This window comes from Chamaea fasciata, unplaced genomic scaffold (genome assembly GCF_029207755.1).
Source record: "Chamaea fasciata isolate MVZ Bird 193981 ecotype frontalis unplaced genomic scaffold, bChaFas1.0.hap1 SCAF_10, whole genome shotgun sequence".
In the NCBI taxonomy this organism is placed as follows: Eukaryota; Metazoa; Chordata; class Aves; order Passeriformes; family Sylviidae; genus Chamaea; species Chamaea fasciata.
In genome coordinates, this window is record NW_027094095.1 from 21115043 (window position 1) to 21135390 (window position 20348).

General features: G+C 39.4%; 1 protein-coding gene across 1 annotated transcript in view; it reads left to right on the forward strand.

Moving 5' to 3' along the window:
* PIGK (phosphatidylinositol glycan anchor biosynthesis class K) overlaps window positions 1–20348 on the forward strand; it is a 63731-nt gene that overhangs the window by 12533 nt on the left and 30850 nt on the right. Inside the window, exon 9 of the mRNA XM_066192620.1 lies at window positions 1000–1172. Within this exon, the coding sequence (XP_066048717.1) occupies window positions 1000–1172 (173 nt within the window). The remainder of the gene's footprint in view (window positions 1–999; window positions 1173–20348) is intronic.

A 20348-nucleotide genomic window follows, 5' to 3' on the forward strand; every position in this document is an offset into this window, starting at 1 on the left:
TTTGTGAAAATCACTTGGAAAATTCAAGATTAAGGAAGAGAGTGCCCATGTGGAGAGTGACAGTTTTAGTCCTGTATGTTAAATCTCTTGTGTGAGATGTTCTGTGTGGCTGGAATGTGAAGGACTCACATATCCTGCACTGTTACCAGGTGATCTGTGTGGTAGGACTTGTGCAAAATGGCTTTGTGTGCAACATGCATTTGTGTTGCCTTGTGTCTGATGGGAAAGTAACAAACTTGTTACTTAACAGACATCCGGTCTTGCCAGCTGTTCTAAATATTGCAACAAATCTGTCACTGTTCCTTCTGATTTTGTTAGTGCTGGTTTTGTCTTTCAGGTGTTGCAGCATGTGTGGGATATAGGGGATCTGATATGTAGGCAAAATACATGAGTAAAATAAATAATAAGGTATTTAGCTTGTTTGTAGGTGTCACAGGATGTCTGTGAACTTAATGTAAATAAAGCAGTTTTGATATTTGAAGATCTTACATGTTATTTTGTGGGCTATAAATTAGAAACAAGACCAATGGACTTTTTTTTTTCTGATCAAAATGTAAATTTTTGCTTCTTTATGAAACTTTCAACATAGCTGCTTATCAAAGCTTGTTTAATTTTGCATGCCTCCCTTTGGTAAATATGAAGAATTTATGCCCACTTGTGACTTCTGGAAAGTTATAGCAGCATTGCTGCATCTATATTCAGCATTATATTTGTGCATTTATCAGTTGGATGTAATTGATAGTTGGCTTTCACAGGAGGATTTTTAAACTCCAGTGGCATTATTTTAAGGAAAAAGGTTTTCCGAAATGCTTAATCAAGATGTTTTTGCATTTTAATGTGTTTTTTCAACCATTTTTTTCAGCTGTGGAGGTTGTGCTGAAATTAATGCAAGTTACACGTATCATTTATCTTTCTTTTTAATAGTAGTTTCATTTTGGAAGGTGTATGTAGAGACTGTTGAATGAGGGACAGGATGTGATTGTCCATCTTGCTTTCCAGTTTCAGGTCTGTCCAAAAAGCTTGTGTGTTTCCACCCCTGGGCACCGAACCGACCTGTTCCAGAGAGACCCTCAGAAAGTTCTGATAACAGACTTCTTTGGCAGTGTCAGGAAGGTGGAGATCACCACAGAGACACTTTCCTTGCACCGGGATGTGGCTGGATTTGAAAGCAAGTAAGTAGTCCGTATTTAGACCTGATTTGTGCCACAAAAACTCGCTAGTTATGTAACTGCCAAGGAAAAAGAACTCTGACTTCCTGTCATTTCTTACCAGCAATCAGGGAGTTAATATGGACCACCTACTGTGATGAAGTTGTCAGATGAAAATTTTGTTTAAAAGTGCCCACTCCTTTCCTCTCCCTTGTTGAGAATCTTCTTTCTTCCTTAACGTTTCTGCTCTAGTGCTCAAATATTTTGTTACTGCAATTCCTACTTGTTGTAGTTTGCCCCCCCCCCCCCGCCCCAGATAAGCTCTGAGTATAAGCCATCAGGTTAGGTGTTCAATACCAGTTAGCTTTTTAATAAATGCTTTGTTTGAGTTCCGTGAATTCTCTGGCCTTTGGCATTATTTTGTCCTGAGAATTTCTGTTCCTGAGATTCAGTGATTCATTTGATTGAAATTACTGGTGTAAATTCATTGGTTGAAGTTGTAACAGGGCTTCTTTTACTTTGTGGATAAAGAAAGAAGTTTAAACTTCTTTGTATTTTTGGGATTCTGTTGCCACCTATTGGGAAGATGTAAAGGAAGATGTGCTTGTTCTGTAGGGTTTATTTAGCATTGTACTTCCATTTCTGTTGCATCTTTTGTGCTTGATGATACTGCCCTGTAGGAGGGAGAAACAAAGGATTGAAATATTGTGTTATATCAGGGACTAAATACTTTTCAACACATAAATTTATGTAAATTCCTGTCTGCCTTCTTGTTTACTGTTGCTCAAGCCAGTGGTTAGCAGTTTTATATATTTTTTAAGATAACAGTAACTCTGGTCCTTGTCATTATAAATATCCTACAAGGTTTAGTGTATTTCATATTTTACTTTCATACAGTATTTATATCTGGATCATATGCATTAGTCCATACTATATAAATCTGGCCCTTACGAGTTTGTAAAATTTGTTGACCAAGAGGTATCTGATAGATCACAAGTATATACTGCTAGTACATCAAAATTTGTATTGCATTGGTTACTGAGTGTGAAGATGTTACTGGTTTAACATTTGATGAAGTCTTGAGGCTTCATTCATTTATGGATCATGTCCTCTGTTTTATTCTTCCCTCCACGTTAGCTTGATACCTTTTTTCTTCTCCTGTTACACATTGGTGGCAGTAGAATGCTACAGAATGTTTGTGTTACAGAGCATAATCAGTAAATGAAATCCAGGCCTCAACTCTGACACAGTCTTAAGCAGTCTGTGTTAGATCTGATTTGTTTGTTTTGAAGCTGCAGGTGTCACACGTGCAGATAAGGACATTAAAAACCAAACGAACAAAAGAGGTAAACCACTGATTACACAGATTATGGATAAAGAAGTTGCTGTCACATGAGGCATGAACATGTATCAGGATTGTACTGCTGGCAGACTGTTCAAGTTCTCATCTTGCCCACTGCTGTGACTTTGCCAAATCTTTTCAATAGAAGTTTGTTCTTTTGTTACACAATTGCTTAGCAATTACTTGGTTGTACAGATCCGCTCCCAAGCCCAGCGTGAGCCGTAGCTGTGCAACCAGATCAGAACTGGCAGCTTCACGTGGAGCTCATGCCGTGACATTTGATGAGTGAGGCCTTTGAAGTTTCCTCTGGCTTGGGCTTGAGGCTCATACAGAGAACAACTACTAATTAACCAAGAGAAGAGGCATTCTTTCTATCCACGTAGTGGTAGGTGAATATTTGCGAGTAAAAGCTTTAAAAAATAAAGAGAAGGTTCCTCTGCTATTTCCTTTCTTCATAGCTGTTTCAGTCTAAGCTGTGTTCACTTCAAAGGGCTTGTTCTGCAGCTGCCTCAGTCCTGACAGGGATCTGTAGCTGCCAATTTTAGCAGAAAATCTGACAGTCTAGGGGTTCTGAGGCTTCAGATGGTTATGTTTTGTCTAAATCCCCATGCAAGTGCAAAAGTCAGCATTAAGGAGTAGAAGAAATCTTGCTTCTTTGGAGGAGGAGCCTTGCAGGTTTTAGCGCATCTAATAAATTAGGAATGTGTCTTTTAAACTTGGATTGTAACTCTACAGCCCGTTGGAACACTTTCTCCTTTTCAGTTCTTGTCATGAGGAAAAGACCTGTATCAGCAGAAAGTGTTGGTAAAAACTGGGATGAGTATTTCCCTTGAGGGTAGTAAGAAGTGAATTAAAGACAGCATCATATAAAACCATCCTAGTTTCATTGCTTTTGAGAATTAAGCTTTGTATTTAATACTTCTGTTATGAAGAATTGTGATACTACTGGCAGTGACTGTTTTCCTAAAATAAATAATTGGTCACTTGTGTTAGGAGGGCTGCTTGTGTAACAGGCTGATTACGAGTAATTGGTTCATTTACAGAATATTACTAGCTAATGTTCTCTCAATCTATTGCGTGTCTCTCTCTTTCCTGTCCTTTCTTCTTTTCCACCAGCTATTTTCAATTTGATGTGTTTAATAACTGCAGCTGCTGTTGTGTGATCCTGAAGCCTTGGGGAACTCACTTTATGAACCAGTAGGTAGTTTGTTGATTTGGCAAGTAGATGCTGCTCAGCTCAGTGGGCTTTCCTTAAAACAAGTGTCTGGGTTTGTTCCGAGATCCCCGTTCAGTCTGTACCGGCTGCGACTTCATAAGTCGCTTTTAGTGCTAATTCTGCCAGCTCCCGTTTGCGGACGGGCTCGCGGTTCCTGGCGGGGATCCCGCGCCCCGCGGGCGGCAGCGCCGGGCGGACCCGCGGCTGCTCCCGGCCGGCGCCGGCAGGTGGCGCCATCGCGCCGGAGCGGGAGCGCGGCGGGCGGGGCTGGGACGGTGACCGGGACCGGAGCTGTGACCGGGACAGTGCCCGGGACCGATGGCTGGGACCGGGGCTAGGCCAGTAACCGGGGCTGGGGCAGTGACCGGGACCGGGACAGTGACCGGGACCGATGGCTGGGACAGTAACCGGGGCCGGGGGTCCCGCCGTGCCCGCCTCGTGCCCCGCTCTGCGGGATCCCTTCGGAATCGGGCGGGCGTGAAAACAGGGAATTCGACTTGGTCCTTGTTCGGTGGAAATGCGATGGGATAATGGGAGGTTTTTATCTTATTTTCCACTTTTTCTGCTAGGGGACGACCTGGTAGAGATGTAACATGTTTCAGTTTCAGAGTAATGTAAAAATAGAAGAAAAGCTCAGAATTTAGCGGGTCTCTACTCATCCGAATTGAATTGCTGGTGGGATTAAGAAGCTGTTACTTCTAGGTCCACAAGCATCTTCAGATGGGTGTCATAATTGTTCCCATGAAGAACACTAATAGGTTACACACGTGCTGTATTTTCCTCTAATGTCTTACAAATTTGTTCTGTTTTAGTGGTAAATTTGGATTTTGTAATCCATGTGCTTTCTAATAGCCTACAAGTAATTAAAGAAGATGGGTGAACCAATACTTGCTGTTCAACATTATTGCTGGATTTCCTAAAGTATTTTGTAAATATACTTGGGGTTTCTTTGCTTGCGTAAAGATAGGTCAACAATACATAGACATATATATACACACTCCTATACCTGCTAGTATAAAAGAACTTTTCAAGGTAATAAAACTGCAATTAGTATGAATGCTATAGAAGGAAAAATTATGTAGGAGGACACAGTCTCACTAGTATAATGTTGGTATAAAATAAATAAGGATGACTGACGATATCGAAAGGATCTGCAGGTATAAATTGTGCTAGGAAGACTTTAAATACACTAAAGTGCTATGCTTGGTAATTACAGCCCCTCTTTAGCAAGGTATTTTAAAAAGTAACTTTGGACAATTTATTTTTTGTTCCTTTGAAAGGATTTTTGACCATGTATTTTGACAGATTTGGGGAGGTTTTGGTAACAAAAAAATAAGTTTTCTTTAAAAACTATAGCTCTTGACTCACATTTTCTTGGGTGATTTTTCCCCTCTCTTGCTCCAAATTTTTATTTTGTGTGGTATCCTGCATTTTTTCTATGAGAAACCTTCAACCGTTGGTACCAAGTTGTGCTTCTATTAGTTCACGTTTTCAGTACAACACTGCTTTGTTGAACCTATATGTAGTTAGTGATTTCTATGTATAATTTAATAGGCAAGGAAACCTCTTGGTCTGTAGAGGTACCATAAGCACGTGCAAGTCAATGGCAGTATTTTATCGGATTCAGCTTTTGAATCAAGTTCAGTACCTTCACATTCTTCACAAGTGACTTAGATATGCCAGTTGACTTGGGCACGTGTAGTGTTAGGCAGTGGACAGGTAATGTCTAAAATTTTTGTGTGGCAAATTTAGTGGGAGATCTTAAGTATAGCTAGCAGATTTTAACATCATGGAGATAGCTTGAGAATATCCAGATATCACAGGATATTTGATCTAGGGGATTTATTTTGTTTCCCTTTATCCATTCCTTTTTATACCTTTCCTATGTTAAATTCTTACTTTGTTTCATTATTTCTTCTTCATCTCTCCTCCCTGTGTGATCTTTACCTGCTATTATTTTTGCAGTTGAGCAGGCTGCTTTATAATTGCAGTCTCCTGAAGTGCTTGTTATTCTTTCTAGTGCTATTTATATGGAGGTCCTGGCTTGATTTTCTTGCTTTGCTGCCCAGGTGCTAAATAAAAATTAATGTCTGTGCCTAGCGGTATTTCTGTAGCTGTGTGCTCTATGTTACTGCTGAAGAAGACCATGAAAACAGCTGTAGTATTTGGCATAAGTCTGACCAGGAAATACTTTCATGTAATTTTGGCATGTTTTCAGCACTGTGAGATAACATGGGAATTTCAATAAAACTGTGTTACTATTATTTGCTTCCTGTCAGAAGTACCAGAACTGCCGCTAATGTTTGTTGGAATACCCTTCTTGTGTGAATTCTAGGAGAGTGAAAAAAAGCAGGGGTGAAGAGAAGCAGGCATCTGGAAACAGAGATTGTGGGACTCTTAGGTCTTTGGAATTTAGAGGCCAAGCTCACACTGGCATTTCTAATGCCCTAGAAATTAATCTGGGCACATAACTATTAAATTTCCAAGGTTCAAGGAACATTAGTACTTTTTAAAAATATAGTATTAAGCCATATGCAAATGCTTTTAGTCTGCCTTTCATATTGTGAAAAAACTTACACTTGATTTTTTTGAGCGCCTGAGGGATGACGTTCTGGATGGTCAGAAATTTCTGCCTCTGAAAAATTTGTGTCTTGCCCAAAGCTGTGGAGGCAAAGGGGCAGTCTGCCTTCACAACATATTTATATAACAATGGTTAAAACACCATAAGCTGATCTCAGTCTACATCTTCCAGCCCTCCCAATAGGAGGGACCTTTCTCACGTCAGGCGTTTGCTGGACCAAAGGTGTCATCATAGAGCTGTTATATTTATTACTGAAATACAAGTCCCCAAAGGCCTGTTGTTGGTTTTGGTGAGCTGCATGATGGTCTGGAAGACTGAGATATGTCCCTGAACTGCTTGTTTCTGAAGGCTCTACTACACTCAGGGAAGTCATGCTGCACAGTGGGCATACTGAGAGACCTAGTTCTTTAGCAAAGAAGTGAAATGTAAGTTGTGAAAGGAGAGCTGAGCTCTGAAAAAAGCATTACATTATTGCCAGGCATCTCTTTTCTATCCAGCCAGATCTTAGAACAGACCAGTGTGAATTTCTGATATGTGGCGAGCAAGAAAGTCAGAGTTGCATCAAAGGATGGAAAGAAAACTAGAGGTGATTACAAAAGGTGATTCTGATCACATAAAGCACTGGATTTACAGATGGCTTGCTGAGCACTGTTTAATATTACTTTATGGAATGCAATAGTTTCATATGTTTGGTCAAGAGTATCAGAAATCTATAGAAACAGATGCTGAATACGTCTACTGAAGTGCCCGAGCTACTGCTAAGATTATTTTATAAAATTTGTAGGACAGCAAAGTATTACCTCTGTGGTGAGATTGATCTTTCAGGAAAAGATAGTAATACTGCAGACAAAGAATTTACTGCAAAATGGGATTTATTCAGTATTCTTGCAGGCAGAAGACCACATGAAGGGTTTTTTATTGGTAAATAACAGGAGAAACAAACAGGAAGTAATGAAGCACAATAAAGTCTTTTGTATCCCCTGAAGTGGAAAAAGAAAAAAAAAAAAAAAGAAAAAAGGATGAAAGCAGGATACATAGGGAGCTGGAGGAATACCTGTTCTGAGGTTGGATATGTTGTATCTTTTGAACCCTAGTAAACTTAATTCATTTGGGTCCAGTTTAGTTTTTGGAGATTCCTGGGGTGGCAGCTGTGGATGTTCAGCTTTTACAGAATGGTGACAGCGCACCTTGGCTCTGCCAGTTAAACTGGGCTCAAGTTTGTATGATGAAAAGGAACTGAAAAGGTTGAAACCCCCTTAGTCATCTAGAGATCAGAGCTAATTTGGAACATAAAGACAGGCAGGATTTTTCTTTCACAAAATGAACTGCTGCTCTGTGTGTAAGTGTGATGATGTGTTAATATTCTGTAATGTAGCAGCAGAATTACTTGCAAACTGAAATTACTATTTTTTAATGTAACTAAATATATATTTATGTTTCTTATGGATGCAGGAATGGTTCAAATCAGTGGGCTCATGACGGAAACCATGAGACTGTTTAGGGAATTCCCCTTTCACTTTGTAAGTACTACATGAAATTAGTGAGAGCACAACATTACTTGAACAGCATATTGGTGACAGGCAGGAAATGAGAATTTAGAAGCAAGTTTGGACAGGGAGAACATGTCTTCTTCCCACCCCAGCCAAGTGTTGAGACAGGAGCAGTTCAGTCCAGTAGCTCCCAAGAGAAGACAAGACCGCAATGGAGGCTAGAATCTCCTTTCCTGTAGGAAAGGGAAGAATAATTGTTGAACATTGGTATTCATAGTTGCTTTAGCACAAATTCCTTGAATTATATGGTAGCCATTTTAAATTTCCTACTGGTTCAAAAAAGTTGCTGAAGTGTAGTTCACGTACCAGTTTACTCCTCTACTAAGGGGATGGTTTATCGGAAACTGAAACAATTAAAAATGTTGCACCTTCCTCCTGCCTTCTGTTGCTGGATTTTTAATTTTGAAGTGGTATTTTCTGTGTAATTCTCTGTGTAATTGCTGTGTGAAAAACATACCCAAAAAAATCAGTTCTGGAGGGACCAGATGCAGAGGAAGAGACCAAATAATGCTTGTAATGTATTGGTATAATTTTAGACACTGATTGAAGGATAAGGAAAAGCTCTGCTAATCTTTCAGATTAATCTTCAACAGATGATAATCTTTAAATTGATGTTATGTTTTCACTCTTTTTATGTTTCTTATCTCAATATTTAAAAAATGTTCATTATATTGGTAGGTTATCAGCAGTCAGTGATAAATGACAGATGTTTCGATTCCTCCTCTGTAGAAGTGGGTGACCTCTTGTACTTACTCTGCGCAGCGTTTGAATTCACATTTACCGTCAGGAATCTGTGTAGCCGTACCAAGTTAACCATTACTGGAAGCGGGTTTGCTGTCCTTGGACACTGAACGTTCTTAAGCCAAAGCTGGTGCATTGATCCTGTTTGGGGAAGCCAAACTGGCTGTTGGAGCAGGCACTGAAATGCATCCCCCAGATTCCGTGGCTGCACCGCCGCCCTTCCTGGCGCTCTGGTCGCACTCTGCTGGCATGGCAGGTCGGCTGCCCTCGCTGGGAGAGGGGTTCACTGCAGGGAGAGAGCAGATGGTCTGTGTGCTCCTCGCTGAGGGCACTGTGGCACTGAGGGGCAGCCTTAATCCGTGGCTGGGCTGTCCTGCTGAGCGGCCCCGCTGGCCGTGTGGTTTGCTCACACCCCGGCTGGGCTCTCGGGAGGCCGGGGCTGCTTGGTGCCAGAGTGTTTCCCCATGGCTGCCTTCCTGGAACCGCAGTCTGGGGCCACTCTTCTGCTGGCAGAGCCTTTCCTAAACGGGGGCCATATCTGGCTTGCAGATTATCCATCTACATTTCCTCCCAAGCAGCACAGCACTGTGAAGGATAGGAATGGTTAGACCTTCTACGCAATCAGAAAGATTACCTAAGTATAAACTGTGAAAGGAGTATGTTTTTCCTCTCATTCCACAGTAGTTTTTAAACTTGACAGGTGGAATAGTGCATATAGTACTACAGTTGTATTAAATCATTTCAGTGAGACGAAAATCAGAAAGGGTTACTTATATACCTAGATGATTCCTGGTCCTGTGTTATCTGCAAGTGAGGCATGTTACCATAGACATGCTGTAAAATTTCAGTAGTATTTTTGTGTTTGAAATAGTAGGACAAAAGTTACACCTCTGAATAGTTAACAATTTATAACTCTTTGTGGTTTGAGAGGATATAGTGAACACTATAGTTACTCCTTGGTTTATCTCAATTTAACTGTAACATAATATTTAAGCTTCACAGTTCCCCACTGGCTAGTATTTTTTTTTCTGTTGGTTACTTAAGAGTCTGAACCATGACTTCCTGCTGGAATAAAATAGGAATGAAGACTTCTTGCTGTAGGTCTAAATTTTAACTGGGGAATTGGAGCAGAACAGCCACTAAGTGAAACTGCTCTAAATCTCAGCCATTGAGGACGTAACCTCTGTTTCTTTCTCAGCTGTCAAATAGAGTGCCCTAGTTCCTTTTTCCTTTGTGTGTGGTTTCCCTCTGATATAGTTTTTACTAACAGGTACTTTATTACAAAATATTCTGAGCTGACTTCTATCTTATTAGATGCTTAGGAGCTTTTACAAATGTCTCCATAAAAATATATGGCGTGTCTGTAAAATGGATAAATCTGCACTCTGCTGGAATGTTTTAAAACTGGAAACTGTGTGTGCACACAAAAAAATGTGGTTAGATAGAAAACTGTCCTTAAATCAGAATATTTCTGTGTGGTTTGCAAATCTAATGGCATTACTGAAAAATATTAGGTTGTTTATTATTCTGTGGGTTTATGAAGTAATTTAGGAAGGACAAGTGAAAGTATTAGCTAGATGTGGCAGGAAGACTTCTCATGCCATAGAGTCAAACATGGTTTACATCAGTGTCACTCTAAATATTTTATAGTAGTAATCGTTGTATTTATGTGATGTGTCTGTTCAGTTACTAATGAGCAGCTGTGTCATGAAAACAGCTTCTCCAGTTGTCATTCTTGGAGATGCTTCCAGCAACACTGGAAGCTGTGGAATGGTCACGGATGAGAACACGTTTCCTGTTGGTGGCAGAGTGTGGGAGAAAAAATGTAGTTTTTGTATGTAGCTGTACCTATTCTGCAAACAGAGGGATTCCATTCTGGTCACAAAATTCTTATTATAGTGCACTATTGAGGTTTTGTGCAAACAAAATTATTTCTTCAACACTTTGGGAGAGTATGCATGAGCCATTTGGTAATTCTGTGCCATATTATGACTGTTCTTAAATTCAGATAATAGTAAATATAAAACATTTAAAATTACAGTGCAGTTCTTAAAACGTTATCATTATCACTGCATTGAATTTTGTGTACATTTATGTGAGTTTTATGGATGAAAATAATAGATGCAAGAGAAGTCTTAGAATAATAGTGATTAGTAGTTTGATGTGGTATTTATTTATGGTAGTACGTCACCCAGGAGGTGCTTAGTTGAGTTTTTAGATAGCCTAGGTAATTGTTTCTAACAGGTTTCTAACTGTTTCTGCTTTCTCTGGATGTAAAATGAAGTCCTTTACCAGATGCATTGAGACTGGAGAGGAAAAGTGGGGGGAAGGGAAGCTCATTTTACATCTTGGTAATTATATCATAAAATGCAGCTATGGAAGAGACCTAATTGCTATGTGACTGTTGCCTGTATCTTGCTGTGAGCATAAGAGAAAGATGTAGAAGTTGTGGCTGATACAGATATCATTGGAAAGGAGATCCCACCTACTGAGGAAATCCAACCATGTTTAATGTGCCAAATGAATATGCAACCTGCACATGGTGACAAACTGAAGTCTCAGTAAAACTGGGGTAATGTAAATTGAAACAGGGAATAATTAATGGATTAATGCATTTTATGCCTACTGTGCTCATCTAGTAATCAGATTATTTTGTCAAATGTAATTAGAATTGTAAAAAGAATAATTATATAATAAAGCTAACTTCACCAGAAATATGAAAAGAAACAAAATTGCTGAAATGAAGAGAAACGAATTTAGATTATTTATTTTCACCTGTCCTTGCAAAATAGAAGCATAGTTTTTAGGTATGCTATTTACATACTGCATTGAAAAAAAGTTAAAAGGAGAGGAGGGAATCAGGAAATCAATATAATCAGAAATAACAGAAATATGTATGTTAGTCATTTACTCAAGTCAAAAAACATAATGTGCTTCTGATTAAAAAACCCGAAATTAAAGCAAATTTCCATAACCATAATAAAAAACAAAAAGATGAATTATTACTGTCAAGGCAAATGGATATTGGATGCAGCCCATCCCCAGAGAAAGTAATACAAAATCATTTTCAGAGTTGAATTCTGTGAAACAGTAATTTTCTTAGCTTGTAAAGCCTTTTTCTTTTTGCTCATGTTTTTGATACTGTTTAAGAAAATCACACCATTAAAGGTAATTAATTTTAGCAAGAGTTGTTTCAAAAGCCCATTCTGCTGAACTGGATCAAACTGTCTCCAGCACGGCCCTGCCTGTAAACATTACAAATTCAGGGGCCAGGAGTATCTTGGAGTAAAACTTTAGTACAGTAATGCTACTTTTGAACCTCGTTTTTGTGAGTGAAGTAGTTAATCTCTTGGTTACCAAAAGTTTGGTCTGGATTTATTTTTTTGAATGTTCAGTCCTATATGTTCATTTAATTTTTGTCATGTAATCAGCTCAGTCTGATTGAATGGCTGTGTGTATTTTGGTGAGTAAGGTGGTAAGTTCTCCTGAGAGGTTCTTCCTATCTGGAGCAGAAAAAGATAACCTTGTCCTGTAGAAAATATCAAGAGTGCATCTCCTTTGCATTAGTACAAGGGAAAGCAAACCTTTAAGACCAAATCCACATTGAAAAATTTAGCCCTAACCTTAAGTGTTCTTGGAAAAATAGATTTAAACTAGAATCTTAGGGAAGAGTGTCTGGAAATGGCTCAAACCTTGCATGTATGTCATCTGTTTGTTGGCATATGCAGTTTGTTTCCTGTAGGTCACAGATCAAGTTGGTAACAGACTGTGTACTGATCTTAAGAAATACTGGATTAAAGTGACCAGAAGTATTTTTTCTGTGACAGGAAGATTTGGACCAATGTTAATCCATAGTGGAAATGCAGTAAATAACACAGTTGTCATTTAGTTTGGTTGTGTCCTGTGTGAAACAGCAGTGATTACTTTTCTTTCAGAAAGTTTCCACACAAAGTCTTCTGTTCCTCAAGCACTGCTATTTTTAAAAATTGACTTTATCTTTCACCTGCATAATATGTAGATTAGAAGGAAGAAAGAAATGTACTCAGACATTTAAAAACAAACAAACCAACCCCCTAAAAACTCCCACTTTAATTGCTGGTTTTCAGAATTTAGCAAAATTTACCATTTTTTCATTTGCTGTTGTGAAATACCAGGATTCTCAACTGGTACAGTATCCAGCACCTTAGTCAAAGAGCTATTGTTATAGAGCAGATAAGATTAAAAAAAAAGTCATTGGGTTTGATGAAAACCTGCATGAACATTGAGGGGAAAAAAGCCAAAGTTGCCATAGCAACCACCAGTGCTTTAGAAAATAGCTGAGTAAAAAGAGCAGAAATGTAACAGAAAATATGAGGGCCATTTCATAAAGCATTAAAAATAAAAATGAAATTTAAGGCAAATATGATTACTGCTCAGCTTTTATCTTAAAAATCCCTGATAAGCAGCAGCTTGTCTTTATTTAAAAACAGGACCACTGTTGATAAAGTTTTAGTGTTTAATCCCCATTAGACCCTATTAAGGTGATACTTTTGTGAATTTGGTTAAAAATGATTGAAAGTTTTGAGTTGTTTGTTGGGGGTTTTTTCTTACTTTTTTTTTTTCCCTCTGCAAATGGTTTTCTGAGCAACTGCAGTCTTAATCTATGCAGAAGAGTGGGCTCTGAAAATGTCCTTTATGGTATAAACATGACCAAAATTCCTACTAATAAATGTGGTCCCACAGTGGCACTACTGTGAGTTCTTTATGGGATCAACTGATCATGTAGGACTGCCCTTCAGGACAGGAGTGGCAAAGGCAACTTTAAAATTCATGGACATAAAAATTTTGGGAAACAGCTACAGTGATAATTTTGGGAGTGTGAGCTGCCCATTCATAGCAACTTTCCTTAAAATAACAGGTACAGTCTGTCACCTGTGCCTTTGTACCTCAACCTGTATTCTGATATCAGTGATTAACTTAAAGGCTGAGCTTTCATATTTCTTTTGTCTTTTTTGTCATTTTGAATGGAGTCAGCATTCTGCAGTGCATTGGTATTGGGTAAGAAGTCTGGTGTTTTGCCTATATTTTGCTTCGTAGTTGTGCAGGATTAGATTTTATGTGGGTGAGCATCAAATGTACGTGGGATAAAATGGCAAGCATCTTTTCTTTCTGAATTCCTATGTAGCTGTTGTCTTAAATTGGATCTCAGTCCTCATAGAGCAAAATGGCTCATGTTGGAACCTTAACCAAATGAGAAAAGTATGAAAAAACCCCCTTTAATATTCTGTCCTGAAAAACAGCTTCATGTGAGGATTGAAACAATCTAAAAGTTTGAAAACTAAAAGGGAAGCAACGAACACTTTGTCCTTTCTTTACAATACAGTCTGATTCAATTCTTGCCTTCTCTTCAAAGGACTGTGTTGTTGTGTGCTTGGCTGCAGCACAGTTATCCTCTCCCATTGTTAGAAGATGATTTTGTGTGTAGTAGGAGATGGTACTTAACTGTCCTAGACAGAACTGTAGCCTGGGGCTTTGCGTGCATGTCAGAGCAGTTCTTACTGGCATCTGTTTCTCTTGGAAAAAGAGGCATTGTTTCTGAGCAAACAGATTTTGGTTCTTCTATAAGCCACTGTGAAACAAAAGTATTTTCCTCTCCTCTGGTCTCATATGGAAGTTTATAGAAGGGTGAAAACTTGTGTCATTCCCCAAGTCTTCTTGTGCATCCAGATGAAACATTTGTGATGAGTTCTGTATTGTAAAGCGGGTACAGTGTTTTTTCTCCTCTGCTGTTGTCAGAGTAACAAATACGCATCTGTATGGAAGTAAGAACTGAAACTGATGAAGTTGAAATCATGAAATAATGAATTTTGTAAGAAAGAAAGGTGGTGTGAATTTCTGTAAATGCCTAAAGTCCCTTCTCTGCAAAGTTCACATGGAAGATGTAAAGGCACTTTGGCACTGATCTCCTGTTTAGTTGCCTCATCTAAAAACGATCTGTAGTGCCTCTATAGCATGACTTCTCTCCAGATCAAATGCAGCAGACTTCTTGCTCCAGTATATGACTTCTTCCCTAGGAGTAACTAGGAAAAGGATGCATCCTGGATAAGATCAGTTTAGTGTTTCAATACAAGCCTTACGTGGCATATTTAATTAATTCTTGTCTATTATCAGGTTGGGGGTTGACTGATAAACTTTTCCAGTGTGACTGGGCTTCATGTTGCAGTTTTGTGCTGGGGCAGTGGATTATAAAGCAGCCAGGTAACGAGCACCAACTGTGGTGGAACAACCTGGAGGCAGGACAGAGGCAGTGGAGGTGCTTCTGCTGCAGCTGGACTGTGTCACAAGTGGTTGCTGCCGCCTGATGAGCCATCATTCCTGCAGGCAGAACCTTTTGCACTGTGTGCCTGCCTCTGCCAGGGTTTTGATTCAAAAGTCCTGCAGAAATCTTCCAAATCTCTGTGTATGGCCTTGTTGCCACCTAACAGTCTGTTCAGACTCTGGAGTTTATCTGTGTTATGCTCTGACAAGGTAGTGTTGACATGTACTTTGAATTTGAAACTCATAAACACCACTTTATGAAACAGTTACCTGACAGTTAGTAACATCTCAGTGAAGTTACTGCAGAGCTTTATACAAGCAAAATAGGTGTTTTTGTCTTGCACCTTTTGTGCCGTGTTTTTATAGACGTGTGGAAACTTAGCAGTGTAGTGCTATTAGTGGGTTGTGGAGGCTTGAAATATTTTATTGTGAGAAAACACTGTCTGTCACTAATGTCATGAGGTCAGAACACAACTGACTGACCTCTGACTATTTTGGTAGATGAAACTAAACCCCACTAGGTGGTGCAAGTAAATAAACCACCTTGCAAATACTTCTCTCCAGATGAATAAACTTGGGAAAAGGGTGTCTTCCAGCAAATTAAAATATATTATTTGATTGTTTGCTTGGAGGTTTTTTTCATTTGTGGTTTTGTACAATAGTTATTAAGATTTAATATTTAATGCTGTCTTAGCCTGATCTTTGCAACATAACAGCTTTCCTACGAGCTGACTGAGGCATTTCCAGACTTGGCATCTGCTTGGAGTATTCCCTCTCAGGATCTCTCTCGTTGCAGTTTATCCTATGTTTCACTTTGCGTTTGCTTACCTTTATAGCTCTACTGTGTACATAGGGTCAAAACTATTTGTTTGAAGAAAAGATTTCAAACAGTAAGTTACACTAAGGTACTGTCAATTTACAATGGAGTGAATAGGGTTCCAGTAGAAAATAATTTTGACATGTCACGTATGTGGTTACTCTGTATGTCAGAGAGATCAGTAGTTCTATTTAGTAGTAGTATTTAGTAGTAGTTTTATTTAGAAATAAACAAACAAACAGAAAAGCACAAAACAAAACTCCAGACCTTCATTGTACTTTTTCATTCTGCTCCTGAGGTGACTATAATATAACCATACTAGTTTGTGTTGTGCTTGGCTATGCCATTGTCTTAAATTCATTCTATATAACCTTTCAATATCCTCTGCTCTCCACTGAAAACACCTCTTGTGCAGTGGTGGTTTTACTGAAGATGCGGTGGCCCATACATGGTCAAAATATTTTTATAGCCATACGATCGGTAGCAGAAGTGTGTGAATAACAAGAAATTGCACATTCTTGAGGTAAGTGGAAGACCCCAGGAACTTCTACCTGTGGTGAGCCATCAGCACTCTCATTTTCTTGTCAGTAATTGTATTTTACCAGAGCTTATATGGCTTCCCTGTAGACTGTCAGCTCTTGTGGGAAGGCTGCCCTGGTGCTGAGCAGAGCCGTGCCCGTGCTGAAGGGCAGGTGCTGCAGCGGTGCTGGTGGCTGCTGAGCAGTCATCCCAACAGAGCTGTTCCTGCTGCTGCTTCCCCTGGCAGCCGTGTGCCAGGCCTCGCTGCTGCCTGAACACAGCCCACAGTAAATGCTGCACCAGCACGCTGCACTCCAGGACTCGGTAATAACACAGCAACTGCAGTCACTGAGCAGCTCTCTGGTGAAAGTTCAGTGTATTACTGTGCAGTATATTTACTGAAATGGAAATTTCTCATTTCAGACTGACTTAGGTATTCATCAGTTGGGATGAGTGCGTTTGCTGCATTCTTCCAAGTGCTGACAAATGCTGTAGGAGGGAGGTTTGGGGTTGGTGTTTTGATTGGGGGTTTTTGTGGGGTTTTTTTGCTGGGTTTCTTCTTCTAGGAAAGAAGATATGAAAGTATAAAAAGCTTATGCCCATGAAATCTCAGTTGACCAGCAGCCATAAAGAATATATACCCTAACCACAAACAGTCTGAGTTTTGCAATAAGATACTGTTGTACTGTATAGCCTCTACAGAGTACACATAGAAAAATTGCAACAGAGGTGTTAGTCTTAAAATGCAGAAAGAAAATTTTTTTCCTTAGTTTCCTTGGGCAGAGGACCAGCATACTCAGTTGCCATCATGCACTTTTGGCTATTACCAACTCCAAAGCCAGAGTAGAGCTGTATATTGATGCTCATAGAAGGACCTCGTGCTATGTCTATTAAAATACTTTGATATTCCTGATGTACAAAAATCCAGTGCCGATGGTTTTGGTTACTTATATTGTAGTAGTGTGAGGGAGTCGCACTCATGAGTGAGGATCCACTGTAGCTGAGCAATGAGCACCTAGAGGAAATATTCTTACCTTATACCAGGGTGTTCCCATTCAAAGTACTCTAATACTTTTTGGTAACCGGTACATTGAACGTTCATGAAAATATGAGAGAAAATGGGTGATTTAAAAAGGAAGTTGGTTTTCCATGAAACATGTAAAACATGGAGTTAAAAGGTACAAGACAGGATGTAAACTCTTTACCAGACTTCATATATTTGATAATGTAGCATGTAAAATTCTTTAGAATAAAATCTTTCAGCTCTCGCCTGCTTTGTGCTTCTCTTAATTTGGAGTTTTTTCTTAAGTATATTACTGTGTAATTGGAGTTGTTCCATCGTTTCTCTAACTGTTACTTATTCCGTCTGAAGGTGTCAGATGAAAATCTGGCTTCATAATCTCTGCTAAGTGAACTTTTAAGTTTTGCCTTAGTTTAAAAGTTGCCTTTTACGCATACAGCCACACACACACATATATATACACATATATATACAGAGATATGTTTGGGACTGTGAAAGACCTTGCAAAAGCACCAGAGAGTTTGTTCTTTACTTAAGGTGCACTGAGAGGCTGAAATTCTAAAAACTGAGTGACAGATTTGCATTGTGATCTTTCCTGCTTTACCCAGCCTCTTGGTGCTGGTATCTACTGATAATGTACACGTAACATTCAGATTTACTGATGCAATGTTCTTTAGATTATAAACGTTTGCAGAAAATGACATATAAGTAATGGAAGAACCTACCGTAAGAATGAGGTAAAGACTGAGATTAGGTTAAAAATACTAGGCCTCCAATCTTAGTTGAAGATAAAAATTATTTTTGTGTAAACCCTTGCATTTGTTTAAAAAGAAATGACATTAAACAATCATCTGAAAAAAGAGTGAACTTACTATTTTTTTCTGGTTTATTTTTGAAAGTAAAGCCAGGTGAACCCATTTGTTGTATGTACTCCACTGTCGTAAGACAGTCTTAGAAAGTCGTGGACAACTTAAGTTTGGGCATGACTGCATACTGAAGGTTTAATTTTAAAAGTTTAAGTCCCATTTTCAAAAATAGCCATATAATATTAGTCTTTGTTAGACATTTTGTTAGTGTAAAAATTCTACTAACATATTTTTATTATCAGCTAGGTCCAGCCCATATAGGTGTTGTTGAAAAATGTGCTAATTAATTTTTTAGAAACTTCCATTTCATAGAAGTAGCTTTTGCTTTATTGCATTATGAAGAAGGTCTTTGTGATTGCTTAAACATTGCTTGGCATTCACCATGCTGCAGAATTGATATGTAAATAAAAGCAAACTTTGTAAATAAGCTTTTCCCTATGAAAATGGTTTTATCTCTTTACTCTTGCAGTAAGACAAATAAATCTGTACAGAGAATTTAAGGTAACTGAGAAGAAAGAAAGGGGAGGGACGTGCCTGTAGCCCTCAGAGCTGTTTGTGTTCCTGCTCTAGTCTTGTCCCTGAGAGACTGCAGAGAGAAAGGGTGCTGATAGCCTGTGGCATGCTCAGAGCTACTGCATCTGTCCCTTCCCAGCAAGAGGGGCGTGAGGTAATCGGAAATCTGGACTTGGCAGGTGTCTGAGATGCCAGATTTTGTGTCAAGTATTTAGATTAGAAACCACCTGTGAATATTAGGAGTTTGGCTTCTCCAGCCTATTGCTCGGCTTTGCAGCTAGGAATAACTTGGAAATCCAGATACATGTCTTGTGTAGGTATAGCTGACAGATACTGGAATTAGTGCAGCACTGAACTGAACACAAGGACATCAAGTCCCTCTTTCTGTCCCTCAGGCCTCAGACCTAGTGGCCTGCCTGGGGAGGCAGGGGATTTCCCAAGTTTGTGTGTCTGTTGGGAGCCTGGCAAGTGGCATGCCATGTGCTTGACCCAGGATAAGTATGATCTGCTGCTTCTGCTTTTTTTCCTGGGACCACTTAAGTTGTATGGGCTTAAAGGCAATACAGTTTGTAAAGTCACTGAACACTCTGGTTTGTATACAGTAGTCTGTGGTGGACAGGAGACGAGTCCTTTTTAGTTCTAATACTATGAAATAAGTGAGGAGAGAAAGGCAGACCATAAAATACTGGTGTGAAGAAAAATTTTTGGATGATTGCTTTAAGGAATCAAACATTAATAGATTCTTTGTTCAATATCAGCAGATTCAGTAGCCTGCAGTACCTTGTCCTCAGAGAATATAATGTCTAAGTGTTTGTATTTGAACTGGAGGTTTCATCTGCCACTAACAAGAACAAACAATCCAGAATGCAGACAAAAGTAGTGCACAAGTCATCTATAAATAAAAGAAAATCATGGTCCCAGAGATAAGGCTGATAAAAAGCTCAAGAACTACACACATTCTATGCAGCTTTCTATGAAGCAAAGCCTTTCTTAAGTGGTTAGTAATGTATTGTTACATAGGTACATGCACTGAGAGGAGAATAAAGCATTTACTGTTGGCTGACTGGAATGCTGCTCAGTTGTCTGCTTTGGCCGCTCTTAGGACCCTTTGAGTTGGCTACAGAGAAGAGCAGCACTGGTGAAAAAGGGGAAAACAGTTTATTAAATTTTCTAGTACAGTGTTCTGCAATTCTTGGTGTATCTTGGTTGTCTGCATTATGGAAATGTGTTACTGATCGTGTTGTAGCAAAAAAGATCAAAAGCAACATCTAGTATTCAGGGGAGACGTGATTGCAGAGTAAACCATTTCTCAAAAGCCCAGAACTGTAATTTTTATGATTAATTTTCTGAGCATCTAGGGTGTAGCATGTTGCAAGAAAATCTGGGTCTGTTACTGGTACCAGTATATGCTCTTTTATACACTTGCAAATAGAAGTACAGTTAGTGCCTTCCCTTGTAACATCCTATCCATAGGGGCTGGGATCTGGCAGGTGCATCAGCAGCCCTGCTCTAAAGGACCTGGAGGTGGTGGTGGGCACCAGTGCCGTCACCATCAGTAAGACAAGCTACCTACTGAGCTACGTGAGGAGGAGTCTGATCAGCAGAATGAGCAATACTGTTGTCATTTCTCTTTGACGCTGCTGAGGCCCTACCTGAAACACCGTGTCTGGCCTTCCCCTTCAATAAGGATTTTGAGAGGGGTTGCCGGGATGGTCAGGGCCGAGGGCGCACGTCCTG